Source organism: Acomys russatus, chromosome 21, assembly GCF_903995435.1.
Source record: "Acomys russatus chromosome 21, mAcoRus1.1, whole genome shotgun sequence".
In the NCBI taxonomy this organism is placed as follows: domain Eukaryota; kingdom Metazoa; phylum Chordata; class Mammalia; order Rodentia; family Muridae; genus Acomys; species Acomys russatus.
This window is the reverse complement of record NC_067157.1, coordinates 17155977-17176130: the sequence shown is the minus strand read 5'-3', so window position 1 is coordinate 17176130 and position 20154 is coordinate 17155977. Positions and strand designations below refer to the sequence as shown.

The 20154-nt window shown below is 45.2% G+C and overlaps 1 protein-coding gene across 1 annotated transcript in view; it reads right to left on the bottom strand.

The window, feature by feature from the left end:
* Positions 1–5762: 5762 nt before the first annotated feature.
* The window catches only part of Dcbld1 (discoidin, CUB and LCCL domain containing 1), a 73025-nt gene continuing 58633 nt past the window's right edge, over positions 5763–20154 (bottom strand). The window contains exons 7-11 of the mRNA XM_051164071.1: positions 15676–15716; positions 13747–13834; positions 11961–12010; positions 8927–9046; positions 5763–6982 (exon numbers count right to left, since the gene is read on the bottom strand). Of these exons, the coding sequence (XP_051020028.1) occupies positions 6465–6982; positions 8927–9046; positions 11961–12010; positions 13747–13834; positions 15676–15716 (817 nt within the window). The 3' untranslated portion in view covers positions 5763–6464. The remainder of the gene's footprint in view (positions 6983–8926; positions 9047–11960; positions 12011–13746; positions 13835–15675; positions 15717–20154) is intronic.

Here is a 20154-nt window from a genome sequence, read left to right as displayed (position 1 = left end):
CTTGACTCTTGAAGGCTGTCCTCAGATCACCATACAAAGTCATGGCACACCACACACATGCCCACTACACACAAGTAAAATAATAACAACTTTTAATATATAGTTAGTTAGCTGAAAACTGGTAGAACTGCCAGGCAGTGGTGGCACACGCCTTTAATCCCAGCACTCAGGAGGCAGAGGCAGGTGGATCTTTGTGAGGCCAGCCTGGTCTACAAAGCAAGTCCAGGATAGTCAAGGATAAATAGAGAAACTCTGTCTTGAATAACCAAACCAAATTAAAACAAAACAAAAGAACAACAACAAAAAACCTGGTAGAACTACAAAATCACAAAAATTCATCATAGTGAACAATCGCAACACATAATGGAAAGAAATTAAGATTTGAACAAGGACTTTCTATAAACTTTAAGTGAAAGCTATTCTGTATTTGGAAAAGAAAGAAAAGAAGGAAGGAAGAAAGGAAAGGAAAAGACCTGTAGTTTCTAAGTAGGAAGATGGTTAAACGGCCTGTAACAAGGAAACTTGAGTAAATGTAAAACAGACACAAACTGAAAGTTTAGAGGGGTAGGTGCAATTTGGGAAGGTGCCAGTAGGGGGCATGAGATTCTCAAAAGCTCCATTTACCCTGCTGGGCTAGAAGGCTTTTTTGAGGCTCCTTAAACTAGACTCATTCTAAGGATGAATACACTGCAGATTGGAGGACTTACATCATTTGCTGAGAGTCACAGAGTGTCAGTCGCGATTCAGAGCCTCTCTTCCTTCTGCAGTCAGCCATGAGGAGAGAAAAGGGATCAAACTGAGTGTTTCATTTCATTCGCATTATTTTCATTTTTCCTGAGTGACACAAGAATTGATTGAGCCTAGATTTAGAACAGTTCAAATGTTTTTAGTGGTGATTGAGAACTATAAAGGGATACCTCAAAAACAAAAACAAACAAAAGGACTTCTATCGTAACTGTGGTGGTTTAATGAGAATGCCCCCCCCCCCCCTCCCCACCAAGGCTTGTGTATTAAAAATGTCTGGCTCCCAATAGACTGGAGAAAGTAGGAGGTACAGCTTTGTTAAGGTTTCAAATGTCCATACCATTCATTCTCTCTCCCCCCTCACCCCCCTCCGTCCCTAAGCTGTCTTGGTTACGATGTCTCTTCACAGCAACAGAACAGTAACTAAGACAGTAACCTTTGCAGGAAAAAGGCACCATTTGCTACCCAGAGAAACTGTGTATGTGTAGTCAGTGTGTAGTGTAACTAGCTAAGGATTTTTCACTCCCTCCCTGTGTGTGAGATGAGGATAGAGAGCCAATGCCTCATCCACTGTAGCACCTGCCCTTGCTGGGGACTGCTTGGAACGAGGTTTATCTTTGTCCACAGCCCAGGCAGGAAGTAGCCCATGGAATAAGTTCTGCCAACGTGAATTGACTTCATCATGCAGCCACCAAACCCAAGTGGTAGAGCCCTGGGCTCATCTGACTCCCTAAGGATTGGTCTTAGAGAGCTTAAATCATTCTAAAAATTTGCTTTAAGTTTTATTTTTATGTGTTCAGGTGTTTTGCCTGAACGCATGTCTGTGTACCACATCCATGCCTCGTGCCTGAGGAGGCCAGCAGAGGGCATCAGCTCTCAGAATTGGAGCTACAGACAATTATGAACCACCATGTTTATGCTGAGAATTGAACCTGGGTCTTCTGGAACAATAGCCAGCGATCTTAACTACTGAACCATCTCTCCAGCCCAAAGGACTTAGAGGACTTAAAGCATGAACAAAACAGGGTATATGGACCGTGGAAAAGGGCGATTGGAGATGAGCACCGATCAAGAAACCAGCTGCCTGTCCATGTGTAAGCTGTACTGATGGCTCATGACAGCATCCATATCAGACAATTGCAGCATTAGCATGACCTAAGGGGGTAGTTCCATGTCACACTGTTAAAGATCCAGGCGAGGGAGTCCCTGGCTTCAGTGAGTTTGAGCCACACAAGGCTCTCTTCAAATCCCTGAAGGAAAGCAGCTTTCAACTATCGTTACAAAAGGCAGAGACTCAGTGCTGAAAGCTTATCTGAAGAGACAGGACACAGAGGCAGGGGGATTGCCTCAAGTTTGTGGACAGCCTACACAACAGAGTGGTTTCAGGACATCCAAACCTACACAGCAAGATCCCATCTCAAAAGAAATGAATCATCAGCCAGGCATGGTTGCTCATGCCTAAAAGCCGAGTACCTGGAGACTGAGTCAGAAGTGCTGAGAGTTTGAGGCTACCCTGAGCTACATAGTGAGTTTGAATCCTTGCCTTAAAATAAGAAATGAAGCAAACAAATAAAATCCTCTGTCCTGGTTAGATTTACTATTGTCACCAAAAGCAAGTTGGAAAGGAGAGTGTTTATTTGGCTTACACTTTCACATCATAGTCCATCGCTGAAGAGTCAGGGCAGGAACCCAGAGGCAGAGGCCATGGAGGGTGGGGGTGGGGTGCTGCTTACTGGCTTGCTCGGCCTCCTTTTTTATTTTGTTTTGTTTTGGGGTTTTGTTTTTGTTTGTTTGGCTTTTCCGAGACAGGGTTTTTCTGTGTAACAGCCTTGGCTGTCCTAGACTCACCTTGTAGACCAGGCTGACCCCAAACTCACAGAGAACCACCTGCTGCTGCCTCCTGAGTGCTGGGCTTAAAGGCGTGGGGCCACCATGCCCAGCTGCTGTTTTGTATTTCAAGACCGGGCTTCTTTCTCTGTGTAGCCCTGGCTGTTCCCGGAACTCACTCTGTTAGACCAAGCTGCCCTTGAATTCACAGAGATCCACCTACCTCTGCCTCCTAAGGGCTGGGATTAAAGAGGTGCGCCACCACTGCCTGGCTCAGCGTCCTTTCTGATAGAACCCAGGACTACCAGTCCAGAGGTGGGGGTGGGGCTGGGGGTGGGAGTGGGCTAGACCTTCCCACATCAATCACCCATTGAGAAAACGCCCTACAGGCTTGACTACAGCCTAGTCTTCGTCAGCTGAAGTTCCCATCTCTCAAGTGACATAAAACTAGCCAGCACACCCCACACACTCCAAACAGAAAGCCACCATTACCACACTGATACTTAACCTAACGAAAAGCTAGCAAGTATCTAGATGCAGGGATTCAGGCTCCTCATTGATTTTAAACATTCAGCTATGGATGAAGAATGGCTTAGGCCATTTTTTAAAGAAAGATTTATTTATTTCATTTTATGTACATGTCTGTGCACCACGTGCATGCCTGTTGCCCTCAGAGGTCAGAAGAGGGCACCACATACCCTGGAACTGGAGTCACAGTTGTGAACTGCCAGACAAGTACTAGGAATTGAACCCAGGTTCTCCACTAGAGCAGCTAGCACTCTTAGCCACTAAGCTGCCCTCGGGCTTATGTTCTGTCTGCTTGTTTTTTGAGATAGGGTTTCTCTGTGTAACAGCCCTGGCTGGCGTGGAACTCTCTTTGTAGACAAGGCTGGTCTTGAATTCACAGAGGTTCACCTGCCTCTACCTCCCAAGGGGTAAGCCACCACACCTTGATTTTGTTTTTGGTGTGTGTGTGTAAATTTTATTACATTCAAATATTTATTTTGCGAGGGAAGAAAGGTGGTGTTTTCAGGTTTGAAGGCAAGAAGAGCCTTTATCCACTTCACTGGGTAAAGTTAAATTTTTAAGTTAAGACACAATGCAACAGTTCTTTGGTTGTCAGTTCAGTTTGAGGGTAAGTCTTTCAGCCAAGCTAGATGGGTGTATGTGAAAGGCAGAAGCACTCTTATTTAATTTAGTATAGCTCTGTAGGAGGTAACAGCACAGGCCAGAGAGCTTTCCATTCTAGTACAACAAATGGAAACACACTTAAAGGTAGGCTGTGGTAGTATGTGCCTGTGCTAACAAGGGAGGTAGAGGCAGGAAGATCACAAGTTCAAGGTTACCCTCAACTACATAGAGAGTCAGAGGACATCTTGTGGTACCTGAGAGTCTGTCTCAATAAAATAAAAATAATATAAAAGTCTTTTAAATCCAGGCGTGGTGGTGCACGCCTTTGACCCCAGCACTCGGGAGGCAAAGGCAGGCAGATTTCTGTAAGTTCAAGGCTAGCTTGGTCTACAAAGAAAGTCCAGGATAGCCAGGGCTAGCTATACAGAGAAACCCTGTCTTGAAAAACCAAAGAAATTAAAATAGCCAAAACTGGAGAGTATGAAAATAGGGAACTCGCCGGGTGGCGGTGGTAGCACACACCTTTAATCCCAGCACATGGGAGGCAGAGGCAGGTGGATCTCTGTGAGTTGGAGGCCAGCCTGGTCTACAGAAGTGAGTCCAGGACAGCCAAGGCTATACAGAGAAACCCTGTCTCAAAAAAACCAAAATAGCAACAACATGTAGTCCTGACTGTCCCTGGAACTCTATGTAGACCAGGCTGGCTTCAAACTCACAAAGACCCATCTTCCTGCCTCTACTTCCAGAGTACTGAGACAAAGGTGTGCGCCACTATACCTGGCTACCTCTTAAACTTTATCCGTCTGAGACCCATCCTGTATTTCCTGTACTTCTGAGTTGTCTTTGGGGATTTGGATGAGATGAGGAGGGTGCAGGACAGTTGTGTAACTGTGTAGTCACTCTCCACGAGACCCCAAGGTACGCTACACGCTCCTCGATCTCGTCGTCTGCCATATCATCTTCTCATGGATCCGCCCCGTCCATTCCCCTGCAGTCAATCACTCTTGTCTGCTTGGTTGTACTGCCTTAAAGGCTGGAAGATTATACCTAGATTTCACTGGGGAATTTTTAGCCAACGACACCAACAGTTGTCCCTGGGACAATGTCATTCACACTTCCTACAAATCCTTAGGAAAAGTAATCATTACCAAGGTGACTGAGCACCAAGTATTCGATGCTCTAATTGTAACTATTTAACTTGACAGTGTGACTAAATCCTATCACAAGAGGAAAACTAAAACCAGATGTGAGGGTGCACATTTGTAATCTCAACAGGCGGGAGAGGCAAAGGCAGGAGGATCAGAAATCCAAGGTCACCCTAGGCTTCAAGGTCACTTTAGGTTACCCTGAGAGTTGTAATCCAGCCTGGGCTACATGAGAGCCTGAATTACAATAGAGTTCAGGGGCTCTCTGATTTGGCATAGTTTATTACAATGAGCATACACACGGAATCATGTAAACTCCATAAAGTAAATGGTTTAACCCCACTACAATAACAGACGGTCGGCCATGACTTTTCAGCACCCTATTTTAACATAGACAGAATTCACAGGACATGACAATCACACAAACAGGACGGCAATACAATTTTTAAGCAAAGAATTTGGGCGGGGAGGCGGTCCATGTTTTTGTCTACTAAACAAGACAAGTACTTTTCCCTCTTTGGCAAAAAGAGGTTAAATCCCCTAGTTAATTCACAAAGTAAACTCGGGGAAAAACAACACTGAACATGAGGTCCAGCCAGAACCTGGGCTACTCTAAGAGCATTCAAGAGAAAACTCGTTTTTATATCACCAGTACAGGTAGCAGCTGGGCACTAGAAAAGTCCTGCTTAGCCACGTGCAAGAACATATTTCAAACAGTGTTTGTTTGTTTCCCAGAGACAACGAAAGTCACCGATGTGCTCTATTTCTGGAGAAAGCTGTAAGAAGTAGGGCTACATTTTTAATCTGAGGTTTAGAAATGGCCGACGGTCCCTCGAGCTATAACAGCTGTGCGTGGCAAAAGTGGAGTGCCGCGAGTCTCGGCGCCCCCAAAAGGCAGAGTTACTTAAAACCGTGCAGTAAGGCCAGGCCCTTTCCTTAGAGAATGTGGTCCCTCAGGGTGCAGCTGGGTCCCACGCGGGCCTCAGGCCACTGGGCTGCCCTATTCCTCTCAGGGAACGTCTAAGGAAGCAGGCAGTAGCTGCTGAGGTGGTGAGCTTGTTTGCATACATGCACGGCCACGGTGGCTAACAACCGTCCACCCCAGTGTGCTTTTCACATTTCAAGTAATTTCATTTCTTCCAGGAGAAGGAATGCTAAAAATGCTTTTAGTTCATGAAAAAGGAAACGGGCCAGCATGACCAGCCAAGGTTTAAAACAGATCTGCTACTTACAATGCCAGATACTCAAAAACTGAGAGACACGAACACAACACTTATTACATCTCTGCAAATCCTGCGTTTTCCTCCCTAAGCTCTGCGTAGAAAACACACACCATAAACTCCATTACTTTAACTCATGTTAAATATAACTGTACAAATTGCACACTTTACAGCACAGTGTCACAGTTAGAGAAACGAGAAAAGTCCCTTTGTTCTAACACAACAGAAACCAAGCGGCTCTGCTGGAAGGGTCGTTACAAAACCAGCTGCATAGTTCTGTAAACAGTGAGGTTGTCTCTAGGATCCCGATGAGACACACGCGCATGCTCACACACTTCTTCCAGTGGCTCGCAGCAGCGCAAGCTCAGTACCACAGCAGGTTTTCTTCACATTGGGTTCACAAAAGAGCAGTCATGGCCAGCTGGTTGACGGGCGCAAGTCCATTTCTGGGCGCTGAATAACCATCACTCCCCACAGGAGTCATCTGTGACTGAGAGGGGTCTTTGCTGTCTAAGAAGCTGCTGGCCGCAGGCTTGTCGTAGCCACCTCCCACAGGCTTGGGGCTTGCTGGCCTCTGATAGCCTTCACTCTGGGTGGCCCCTGCGGCAGGGGGATAGCCTCCAGAGGAAAGGGAATGTTTGTGAGTGGGCCTGGGCCCGGGGACTCGGTAGCCGCTCTGCGTGGAGAAGGTGTGAGCTCGGAGCAGGTGCCGCTCTACAATGGGTGTGGCGTACTCGGGCTCGGAGTGCGTCAAGGGCAGTGCGTACTCATGGCGGCCCGGGCGGTGAGGACAGTCATAGTGGCCGCCGGCCTCGGTGCTCACTCTGGCCTCCTCAGTGTCTGTGTCCATGGGCCGGAAGGTGGAGCCCTTTCTTGTGACTGTCCCTGTGCCAATCATGAGAGGCTGCTGATAATCTAAAACCAAATGAGCATCATTAGCCCAGCAGCCGACAGAAGTTAACTCAACTCTCCATTGGCGGCTGAGGTGCCTCAGGTTCCATGGGAAATAATAAATGCAAGTCAGATGCAGTGGCCAGGGCTTAAACCACCACAATACTGCCTACTTCCGGAAGCTGCTAAGGGCCACAGTACCTCAGAGACTGGAGACGTTCAGTTAGAGGAAAATGTTTAGTAGACGTGAGGCATTTACCTATGCAGGGTCTTGTCACACAGCCCTGCCTAGACTTGAACTTGTGATTCTCTTGCCTCAACCTTTGGTGTGCAGGGTTGATCACAGGTGTGCAACTCCATGCCCAGGTTAGGGGTGACTTTTACTCAGTGCTGGGATGATAGGTGTGGGCTTTTAGGCCCAGCTGGGAGTGACTTTCAAACTGGCCTTCATAACGTTTGGAGGTGGGGACAACAACAACAACAAAGGGTGGGATGACTATCCTTCGTGTCAACTTGACTACACTGAGAATTAATAAAAGCAAAATGGCTAGGCACATCTGTGAGAAATTTACTCTTAATTAAATTAAATAAATTGAAGTGTTAAGACCCACTTCCAATCTGGACTTGTGAGGTGGGAAGATCCACCTTTCATCTAGATATTTTGAGGTAGAAAGATGCACCTTTAATCCAGACCACACCTTCAGGTGACAGTCTATATAAGGGATATGGAAGGAGCTGCTTGCTCCTGCTAGCTCACTGGCTGTAGAGACGATTTCTTTGAGATTCTGGAGAAGACTGAAGGCCAGCTGAGACATCCAGCCTCAGACTGAACAGCCATTGTTAGACTAGACTAGCTAGACTGTAGCTGGTAAATCATTCTAATAAACCCTTTTCCTAAACACACATGCACACATGCAGACTTATTCTGTAAGTTCTGTTACTCCAGAGAACCCTGACTAATACAGAAGAGAAGGACAGTTTGATGTGTCAGGAGAGAATTAGGAGACATGAAGTGGTTTGATGGAAGAGCCAAGCAATAGGTCTGGGCTTAGTGATGGGTGTACAGACAATGAAAGAGCCCTAACTGTGTGCCAAGGCAGGAAAATAATTTGAGTCTTTTTAGAAATGAGGTAGGACTATCATTCCATGTTACAATAAGGAACAAAGCAGAGGGAATCCAAGCAATGTTTCTCAAATCACACAGCTGTCTGGCAATGGAGTCAGCCATGTTTCTAGTATAAGGTGTGTTACCACCCGTCAGATCATGGGGTCTGTGGAAGTCTCACTCGGAATGTACACACTAGCTGCTTGATGCAACTCTGGAGGGAAGCTGAAGAAGGTTGCCAGTCAAGAAATTAAACTAGAAGCTGGGCGTGGTGGCGCACGCCTTTAATCCCAGCACTCGGGAGGCAGAGGCAGGCAGATCTTTGTGAATTCGAGGCCAGCCTGCTCTACAAAGTGAGTCCAGGACAGACAGCCAACGCTATACAGAGAAACCCTGTCGTGAAAACCTAAAACAAAAACAGGAAAAGAAAAGGAAAAAACAAAAACAAAACTAGAAGACAGACCAGCTTTCTCAGAGACACTGAGCCATTCTGACCCAGGCAGACCCCTTAATCTATTTCCCTCTCCTCAAAGGTGGGAGATGTGTTAAATCATCATTCAATGAGTCTTTTTTGACCCTCTTTCCTAGCACTTTAGTAAAAAAAAACTGATAGATTAAGAGCGTCCAGGGACTGGCAGTGCTGTGGTCCCCTTACTAGTTATGTCACTATGTGCCCTGGAGGTGTACTTGAATCAGCTGAACACACTGCTCACTAACACCTTTGTGTCGGCTTGATACTCTTCACATGGTACCAGGGACGGGAGAGTTCATATTTCTGCTACAATGAAGGAACTGAGCCTTGCCGCTGTTCTGTTTCGTGCCTCCCACAAGCTGGAGCACTGTTCCTGGCGTATGACACTCACCTGCCATATCACTAGTGATGAGATCCAACTTTTGTGTCACCTCCTTTTCATTGTCGTAGCTGATGGTAAATTCAGTCGACTGATGTCTGGCAAAGGGGTATTTAATCTGCTTCCAACAGCCTGGGAGATAAAGAGAAAGTGAAACAGTGCATTGGGCATGGAATTCGCAAACCCCAGCGTGTCAGAAGTCAGTGTCTTGCAGCACGTTGACAAACCCAGCCACAGCTCTTCAGTTGTGTGCTAGGCAAAGCATAATGAGGCAGGCCCTTCAATATGCACTTATCCACTGGTAGCTTTATGTATCTATTCTTTTGAAATAGGGTCTCTTTTCATAGCCCTGGGTGCCATGAAACTCATTATGTAGACCAGGCTGGTCTCAAACTCACAGAGATCTACCTGTTTCTGCTTCCCATGTGCAAGTATTAAAGGCGTGTGCTCCCACTGGTAGTATACATATTTTATGGACTGGAGAAGCTTAGTGGGTAAGAGCACAGGCTGTTCTTCTAGGACTTTGTTTTGATTTCTAGCACCCACATGACAGCTCACAACCATTTCTAACTCCAGTCCCAGGCGATTTAACACCCTGTGGGCACCAGGCATGGACCTAGTACATTCAGACAGAGAAAATACACACATACATTTTAAAATATGGGTGTCCCTCCTTACATTGGAAAGTACGGAGTACATCTGGGCAGTTTTTTATCATCCCCATAGACTCCCACTCAACAAGAGGCAACACAGCAACTGTTGTTTAGACTCTCCTCAGCATCTTCAGTGTCCCCACCCGCCTGGCACTGTATTTTCTGAGAAATTGAGGAAAGAACTAGGCAGAGATCATTTGTTTGTTTTGGAGAATTTCAAGACACAGGTCAGTGGTATTCACTGTAACCCCAGCACTAAGGATAGCAAGGCAGGAGGACCGCGAGGAACATCAGGCCACCCTGGGCTTCTGAGTTCACAGTAATCCTGAGCTACATATGGAGACACTGTCTCAAGAAGGCAGAGAACTACCAATGGAAGTGACCAAGAGTAGATATAGCAATGAGTTATCTGTGGCCTAAGAAACACTGGAAGATGTCAGCTCCACCTGTGCTGTCTTACAATCTTAGCTACTCAAGAGGCTCAGACAGAAAGGGGGAACAAAAGCTCAAGGCCTGCCGGAGCTACAAAGTGAGCTTAAGGCTGGCCTAGGGAACTTAGTGAGACCCTACCTAAAAATAAAGAGAGGAAAAAAGGGAGGCTAGCATTAGCAATCAGACATCTCCACTACCTGCCCCAAGGACCCAGTGACAGAGGGTACATCACAGCTAGCTGCCAAGGTGCCACAGTCCCACTGCCACATAACCTCCCCCCATCCCCGCATGTGCTATGTGCTATATCCCCTTATAAAAGGCCAGCCAGTCCCTCCTCTCTTCTCCCCTCTACCTCCGCCCAGAGGCAGCCTCTGTATCCCCCACCCCAATAAACCTCCACATGGTCACATGGTGTGACTTTATAGTGTCCGTCGCTTAGATCATAACAGCTAGGAATGTAGCTCAGTAGTAGAGGGAGTTCTTGTCTACCAGTTTAAGTTGTCAGAGAGAGAGAGAAAGAGAGAGAGGGGGAAAGGGAGAGGGGGAGAAAGAGAGAGATCTGAAAATGCTTTGTGCACCTATTGTGGTGGTGGTGGTTACTACTGCATGGCACATGTAATGTGCATGAGCATGTATGCCCATGCCATGGTGTGTAGAGTTCAGAGGATGACTTCCTGGAGGCCGTCCTCTTCTTCTACCTTGTGTGGGATCAGGGGACCAAACTCAGGCCATCTCACTGGCCCTGAATGTATTTACTTATCTTGATTCTAAGGACAGGACCCTAGCCAAGCACATGCTCAGTTCACTGACAGGGCAGCTGTCACTTCTCCTTGATGGCAGATAGCGTAACAATCTCATTTTCAGTACACATACACAAATGAAAAGAAATGGAAGCTTAAATGGGATGGGGCTCATGCTAAACACAGATACAGCAGCATGAAAACCCTGAAGTAGACTATAGACCAGACACGAGAAATATCTTCACTGTAGCTCTGCTAACTCAAAGGTTATAGAACTTATCTCTTTTTTAAAACCAGAGAGCTGTTTCCTCTTACCTACAGTTTATTTTCCAAGAAGAAAAGGATCTATGCCCCAAAAATCTTAAACAGAAGAATTCCAGAAGCAATTCATATTTTAAGCTGCTTGCTGTTCTTGCACAGTAGTGAAATCTCACACACAGTGCCGCCTGGAATGTGAACCATCCTCCTGTCTGGTTTGTCCACACTCTACGTGCTGCTCTCCCGTGATGGACAGGACTAGACTCACGTGGAAAATGGACAGCTGGTGGAGGATTACCTGGATTGTATTAAGTGAGGTGGGAACACCCACCCGCCCATTCCCCGCCTGGGATCCTGAACTATAACTGAAGTGGACAAGGCCTGGCCAGGGGCCTGCATCCAGCCCTCTGTGTTTTCTCGTTGGGGACACAATGTGAACAGTTTGCTTCAAGCTCCTGCTGTCTGTGCTTCCCCCCACAATAGATGGTGCCCTCAACTGTGAGTGCAAACAACTCCTCTGCCACAAGTTGCTTTGCTCAGATTCTTTCATCACAGCAATCGGAAAAGAAACTACAGCACTCCCCTTTAGTCACTTTATGGTGTGCCCAAAGCAAAACAGTGGCCATTCTATTTCAGTATACCATAGCTGTGCTGGTTCCTTATTAGGTGGCTGTTAGTTAACCTCTCGTGGCGCCTATATATAAAGTGTGCTTTATTAGAGCTATGCATGTATATATGACTTCATATATATGATTTAGTTCTCTCTACGTTTTTGATTAACTCTTGGTGTCTTGGAGCATATCACCCACAGATAGAGGAGCTTACTGGGAACTGAGCCTGGAACCTTGTACATGTTAAGCAACTGTCCTACTATGAACCTATATCCCCCAAACGTGCTGCATTAACAGACTTGCCCTTTTCCCTAGTGACGGAATAAAACTGTAGATAGAATTTTTAACCAACCTGTTTTCTGAGCCTCAGCAGATACATACGGATTCCCTTTCTTCTTCCTCCTATCAAGACAAAAAGTCCAGCTAAATAGTCATAAGCCACTCTGTCTGCTTTATCTCCTCACATAAGATGAGGATCAGAAGGACTTACCTCATAGGCTGTTCTGAAGACTAAATGAGCGAGAAACTATCATATACTTATGTATAGGATCATATGTAAATATATCTCATAATTAAGGTCACCATATTTTCACTAAAATATTGTATACTAATTTTATTTTATATATTAGTACGCAATGTATTATTATTTGATTTTCTCAATGGCTCAGAAAACCAATTTTTTGTTTTGTTTTGTTTTGTTTTGTTTGTTTTTCGGGACAGGGTTTCTTTGGGTAGCCTTGGCTGTCCTGGACTTGCTCTGTAGACCAGGCTGGCCTCGAACTCAGAATGATCCTCCTTCCTCTGCCTCCCGAGTGCTGGGATTAAAGGTGTGTGCTACCACACCTGACTCTATTTTCTATAAAGTATAAATCATAGGTACTGTTAAAAGCAATTAACATGATCAGTTATGTTGAAGGCGTACAATGAGTCGGCACTCTGCTCATACTAGTGTACACATTTATAAGTTCTCAAGCTGTTTAAAATAGAATTTGAGAATATTTCCTACTTTTGTTTCAATCCAATTTCTAACATTTGTTAAAATAGTAAAAAATGTATAGGGTTATGGAAAAGCGTAAGTACCCACCATGGTGAGTGTCTTTGCTCTATACATGAGAAAACAGGCATAGCAGACAGTTCTGGGGTGTCTGGTGACAGGGGTGGGAGCTGAACCCAGGCCCTGAGCCCTCTTTCTCACACACTCTCCACTGCGTGGGAGAACGCGAGACTTCAGAAGGAACATGCCAGCTCCTAGAGTGTCGCTCCAGCAGTGCCCATGGGGGAGGAGAAGCCTTCATCAAATTAGACCTCTGTGTGATGAGAACTGCTTAGAAGATAGTGCTGGGAGCTGAGCAGTGGTGGCACACACCTTTAATCCCAGCACTTGGGAGGCAGAGGCAGGTTGATTGCTGTGAGTTCGAGGCCAGCCTGGTTTACAAAGCAAGTCCAGACAGCCAAGGCTACACAGACACCCTGTCTCAAAAAACCAAAAAGAAAAAGAAAACAAAAACAAAAACAAAAACAAAAACGTAGTGCTGGATAACTTATATGCCAACATCCAGACCCATCTTTTTTTTAAAATATAAACTACCGTCTCATGTCTGAAGAAGGCATGCCACCTCTTAAACACACATGCATCAGAGGAGCAAACCTCTGAGGAACACGAATGTGTTCGGAGTACCGACTTCCTGGGATTTAGGCTCACCATGGAGAAACGCCTCAGTTTGCCTAGAAAGGTTTAGCTGAGAGAACAAGCTCTCCCCTAGTTGGGGATGGGACCATTCCATGGGCTGGGGTTTAAGATTAAATAAAGAGGAGAGAGAGCCAAATAGTGGCATTCATCTCTCCTTGACTCCTGCCTCCAGATGTGATGTGACCCTCTGCCTCATACTCTTCCTGTTGTCCGCCCCGGCAACAGTGGGCTGACTATGCACCCTCACACTGTGAGCTCAGGCAAGCCCTTCATTCCTTAAGTGACTTTTGTCAGAGTGATGAGAAAAGGTAACTTAATAAACTGTTTATATATATATATATATATATATATATATATATATATATATATATATATAGAGAGAGAGAGAGAGAGAGAGAGAGAGAGAGAGAGAGAGAGAGAGAAATTGAAACCGTGTAAATTCACATACTTTCTGCAGGCTGCAAAGATGCCTATCCCAGCCACAAGGAGGGTAATGAAGACCACTGCTGGGATGGCCACGGCTGTAACATCCACTCCTGGAGGGTAAAGCCACCGTTAGAACACAAATCACCACAAACAACACTCACGGTCTAAAACTGCTTCAGAGCTGGATACAGTAGTGGTCGACTTTAACCCCAGCCCTCGGGAGGCAGAGGCAGGAGGATCTATGTGAGTTTCAGGCCAGCAAAGGATACACACAGTGAGACCTTATCTAAAAACAAAACAAAACAAAACAAAACAAAAGCACAAACAAGCAAACAAAATAACACAAAATAAAATAAGTAAGCAAAACTGCTTTATGCACAGGGCAAGTGAATGCATGCTTGCCTTCTCAATGTTATATAGTAAAAAAAGATGGTATAACTGCTGAGCCAAGTCTGCAAAAATAAAACTATTCCTCCACCCAAAAGGGGCACCTTTGCACCCCTCAGGTTTAGCTTGCACTCTGAGGTCCTTGCTGGGTACCAGTTAATTCCCCAAATCAGAATTAGACAGGTCAGGAAAGGACGCTGCAGTGGCAGGAGCCTCTCATACTGGTTGTCCACAGCTGGTGGGGAGGTCTGACAGGTACCAAGCCTGGAGAGCCATGGCGTTCTCCTTTTCCGAGCGGTGGTGCTTTTGCTGAAGAGGAACTGCAAGGCCGCTGTCCTCATGCGGCATTTTACTCTGCTACTGAAAATCCCATGCTTCTCTACCAACCTTTCCGCCTCAACTGAAGAGGGGCTCCCGTCCCAGAATAGGTCCCTGGCTGCAAGGGCTGGAAGCAAATAGAGGACATCAGTCACTCTATATCCAGGCCACTCTATATCCACTCATTCCAGGCCACCTAAGGCCACACAGTGAGCTCCTACCTCAAAATTCCAACAACCAGGGATGGAGAGATGGTTCAGAGGTTAAGAGCACTGACTGTTCTTTCAGCGGTCCTGAGTTTAATTCCTAGCAACCACATGGTGGCTCACAACCATCTATAATGTGATCTGATGCCTTTTTCTGGCCTGCAGGAGTACAAGAAGCAGGCAGAGCTGTATACTTAATAAATAAATAAATCTCTTTTTTAAAAAAATGAAATTTCAGGAATCCAACAAATTAAATATTGTGGAAGGGAATGGCTAATTAATGGCATATCCACATACAGTAACTTAAAGAGCACTCAGAATTCAATGTTAAATGAGAAATGTATACTGTTGTATACTACTGCTTATTATTGTGGTACACACACACACACACACACACACACACACACACACACACACACACACTGTTCTTTGTTTGTTTGTTTTTTTTAAGATTAATTTATTACGTATACAATGTGTGCCCGCCCCCCAGAAGAGGGCAGCAGATCTCATTATAGATGGTTATGAGCCACTACGTGGTTACTGGGAATTGAACTCGGGACCTCTGGAAGAATAGATAGTGCCCTTAACCTCTGAGCCATCTCTGCAGCCCTGTTCTTTGTTTTTTGAGAGAGCCAGCCCAGGTTGGCTACAAACCTGAGGATGATCTTGAACCCCTGAGCCTTTTGCCTCTACCTCAAGATAGGCCACATGCCTAGCAAAGATCAGACCAAGCACCACCAAAGGAAAAAGAAAAGAAAAGAAAAACAATACACCATAAAATTCTTGAACTACATAGTCCTGGGGTTTGCAGTACTAAATTCCCACTGAAGACTTCCTTGCCCCCGCCTCCCAGACAGGGTTTCTGTGTGCAGACCTGGCTATCCTGGACTCACTTTTGTAGACCAGGCTGGCCTAGAACTCACATGGATCCACCTGCCTCTGCCTCCCAAGTACTGGGATTGAAGGTGTGCGCCACCACACCCAGCAACCTACTAAACACTTTTAAAGAAATAACTTCTTATGAGAAGCATGATCCTTACCTGTGGTGGTAAACAGAAAGCGCTTTTCTGACAGAGAACCACTGAAATAAAAAAAAAGACCAAGCGGAGACACATGAGTGAGTTGCTTTGTTAGATATTGGAGCCCAGCCCGGCACTGCCCTGGGGAGTTCACCATGGCCACGTGTGTCGAGGATCACAATCCTGCTAGTTTTCTGTTATGTTCATCAGCATTTTATGGATCAGCTAACTATAAAACATGTGACAAAGGCCAGCCTCTGAGACATGGCCTTTCTTAACAGTATGCATTATATGTACAAAATGCACATAGTTATGGCATTCTCACACGTGTGCAAAAGGTTATCTTGACTGTATTTATTCCGTCATCCTCACTCCAAACTCCCCATGGCTTCCCCAACCTAAAGCCATCTATCCTAGTGTGCTTGCTATTGCTGTGACAAATGCCATGGCCCAGAGCATCTGGAGGGGGAAAGATTTATGTCATTTTTATAACTCTTAGCTCCCACTCCATCACCAAGGGAAAGCAAGGCAAGAATTAAGCACAGAAACCAGGAAGCAGAAACACAAGAGGAGGACAGGAAGGACAGCTGCTTACTGGCTTTGCTCAGCCTGCCTTCTTACACAGCAAAGGACCACCTGCCCAGGGTGGCACTACCCAGCACGCCAGGTCCTCCCACATCAATCATCAATCAGGAAAACACCTCACAGTCTTGCCCACAAGCCAACTCAACAGAGGTGATTCACCTGAGGCCCATCTACTGGATCACCCCAGCATATGTCACATAAAAACCAGGCGGCCCATCTCCCTTCCAGTTTGTCACTATTTTCTTTAAGATAGTCTTGTTTTGTAGCCTGGGCTTTCCTAGGCTAAGCTAACCTTCCACTGGCCACAATCTCCTGTCCCAGCTTATCTTCCTGGATGTGGCTAATCTCGCTTAACATGATCTCTGGCTCCATTCTCCTGCAGACACCCCAAGTCCATCCTGAACAAAACGCCTTCTCATGTACAATTTTCTTTATCAATTCATTTGTGATAGACATCCAGTATGACTCCGTATAATGACGTAAACAGGACAGACAGGGATCACTGAGATGTGCTCGTAAAAGTCCTTTAGTTACATGTCCAGACACGATATACCTGGGTCTTTTAATAGTTTTGTTTTTATTTATTTTTATTTTTATTTTTATTTTTATTTTTACTTTTTATTTTTATTTATTTATTTATTATTATTATTATTGTTATTGTTGTTATTATTATTATTATTATTATTATTATTATTATTATTATTATTATTATTATTATTATTTTGAGACAGGGTTTTTCTATGTAACCGCTCTAGCTGTCCTGGAACTCACTCTGTAGATCAGGCTGGGCTCAAACTCACAGAGATCTGCCTGCCTCTGCCTTCCAAGTGCTGGGATAAAAGGTGTTTGCCACCACCACACCCAGGTTGATAATGTCCCAACACTAAGCACTAACTGGAAATGTGGCCCCAAGATCACATGAAACATGAACACCTACCTATGTTTGCTCTCACTGCCGTGAGGCACTAAAGTATTTACTTTTACTTTTTTGTTGTCAATCAGAGAGAGTAAGTGTGGAAAGGATAACATTTGAACGTGAGGACGTGGGTCTTGTGAGATGCTCAGTTGATAACGGGCCCGACTGAGTGATCTCTGAAACCCACTCGAGCAAGTTGTCCTCTGATCTCCACACGAATGCTATGGCATGTACGCGCATGTACATGTACACACACACTTTTAAAATGTAATAAAAAGAAATGTTTATTTTAAAAGTGAAGACACAAGAAAAGGTTCTGCCAGCAGCAGCTGTCTGTCTGCCTGGGTTCCCTCCCTTATCAAGGCTTCCGGATGTCCATTTCACTGTATCAAACGGACAAGGTCACACAAGGGTAGACAAGCCTTCCCTTTCACTTAAAAACTACCACCCAGGGCAGGGCAGGGCCCTGGGGCATCCACAGAAGGGTGAACAAATTCCATCAGATTACAGGGGTAAGAAACCTCCCCCGGGGCTTGAGAGACTGGCAGTCTGGGACAAAGGAAAGGCTTTCCCTTGTGATGAGGTCAGGCCCTCTTCCTGATTCCATTCTGGTCGCCTCAAGTTGAGGAAATGACCTGACCCCTGGCTGGATCCCAGCAGTCTGGATATTTACTTTAGGGACCCCCTTCTTCCTCAGCTGTCCTGCTTCCTTCTGCGTTTTCTTCCAGAACACCAAGCAATCGTGTGTGGGAACAGAAGTTCAGTGACCTCAGTGCGGTGGTTCCCCAAGGGCAAACCATCACAGATAAAAACAGCTGCTCCCTGAAGATTTAGGATCTAAACTAGTAGAGGAGACTGGCTTACCACACAGCTGACCCCTGTGCAGAATAAAGATCAGGAGTATGTCACAGGAACGAGGAGGAAGTACAGGCCCTGGTATAATTCTAGACTCCCTACTCCCACCAAAACAAAACCAAAAAAGTAAGTTCAAATAACTACATGATATACCTCCAACTGCCAACAAGCCGCCAGTCATTTGCATTTTTGTACATCCTTGACATGCAAATTTAACTTCAAGTTATGTGAAAATTATACTTATTCATTAAGTCTAATTGCCACATGGGTAATTTAGAGAATGAAACCTACATTTAACTCAACCGTTTTAATGTTTTTCTTCAAAAATAAAACAAAATCCAAGCAGTACATATTACATCTATTTTCTCTTAAATGTAGCATTCAGACACATGCAACAAAAGTACTTGAAGCCAAATCTAGGTGAGAGGCTCATATATGCCTGAAAAATATCTAGCTTCAATAGAAAAACAACACTCAAAAAGACACGTAGAAAATCCTCAAAAGTCACAATCAAATGGTCTCCTTTGTTTGCTTGTTTTGTTTTTTATTTGAGACAGGCTTTCTCTGTGTAACAGCCCTGTCTGTCCTGGACTCACTCTGTAGACCAGGCTGGCCTTGAACTCACAGAGATCCACCTGTCTCTGCCTCCCAAGGGCTGGGATTAAAGATGTGCGCCACCACGCCGGTTTAAAATTCAGTGTATAAACAATCAGTTCTATCATAAGTAGGATATAAATTTCAATGTTTCAAACTTTGAGGTAGATATATACATAAAAACTACATGTACGGGCTGGAGAGATGGAAAGAGGGCTTAGTGGTTAAGAGCACTTGTGATCTTGCAAAGGAGCTGGGTTTGATTTGCAGCCACTCCATGGTGGCTCACAACCTTCCGTAACTACAGTTCTATGTGATTTGTTGACTTCTGACCTCGTTGGGCATGAGGCATGAACATGGTAAACATATATGCGTGCAAGAAAAACACTTATACGCATTTTAAAAAGTATATGTATAGCTATAAGTATTAGCTGAGTATGGCGGTACACACTTTTAATCTCATCACTCAGGAGGCAGATCTCTCTGAGTTTGAGACCAGCCAGGTCTGCTTAAGAAGTTCCAAGTCAGCAAGGACTACACAGGAAGACTGTCCCCCCACCCCCCCCCCAAAAAAAAGGCAGAAAAGAAAAAGTATGTATGTGGTATAATTTCATTTATCTCAGTGATGACATCAGTTTCTAGAACCATCCTGCTGTGTGCATGAGTGAGGATGCATGGCTTGGGAAGAGGAAACAGGAGTTCAAGACCAGCCTGGCTAACAGCAAGCTGCAAGCTACTCTGGGATGAGACCCTTTCTTGAAACAAAACAAGGCATTTATCTGTGAGAAAAGAACCCTCAGCTAGCTTTTCATCATTAACATACTACCTGGAAAATGAAGGCAAATGGGCCCTCCAAGGCCCTGCTGCTGTGCGCAGCACACACTGTCCTCAGTTTCATCTACAAAGTGAGTCCAGAACAGCTAGGGCCGTTACACAGAGAAACCCTGTCTCAATAAACAAACAAACAAACAAACAAACAAACAAATAACTATTACTGTGATAAAACACATGCAAGTTGGGGAGGAAAGAGTTTATTTGGCTTACACTTCCATACCACTGTTCGTCACTGAACGCAATCAGACAGGAATTCAAGCAGGGCAGGAACCTGAGCGCAGGAACTGAGGCAGAGGCCATGGAGGAGTGCTGCATACTTGCCTGCTTCCCTTGGCTTGCTCAGCCTGCTAACTAACAGAAACCAGGGCTACCTGCCCAGGAACAGCCCCACCCATAACAGACTGGACCCTCCCACATCAATCACTAGTTCAGAAAATGGCCCAAAGGCTTGACTGCACCCTCTTGCAGAAGCATTTTCTTTCTTTCTTTTCCTCTTTTTAGAAAGGCTTTCCAAAGGTTTTTCAAGATAGGCTTTCTCTGTGTAATAGCCCTGGCTGTCCTGGAACTCAGAGATCCACCTGCCTCTGCCTCCTGAGTGTTGAGTTAAAGGTGTTCCCTTAACTGCGGTTCCTTCTCTCAGATGACTAGCTTGCGTCACGCTGACATAAAACTATGCAGAACAAGAAGAGAAGAGTGAAATGTCTCCTTGGGCTTTC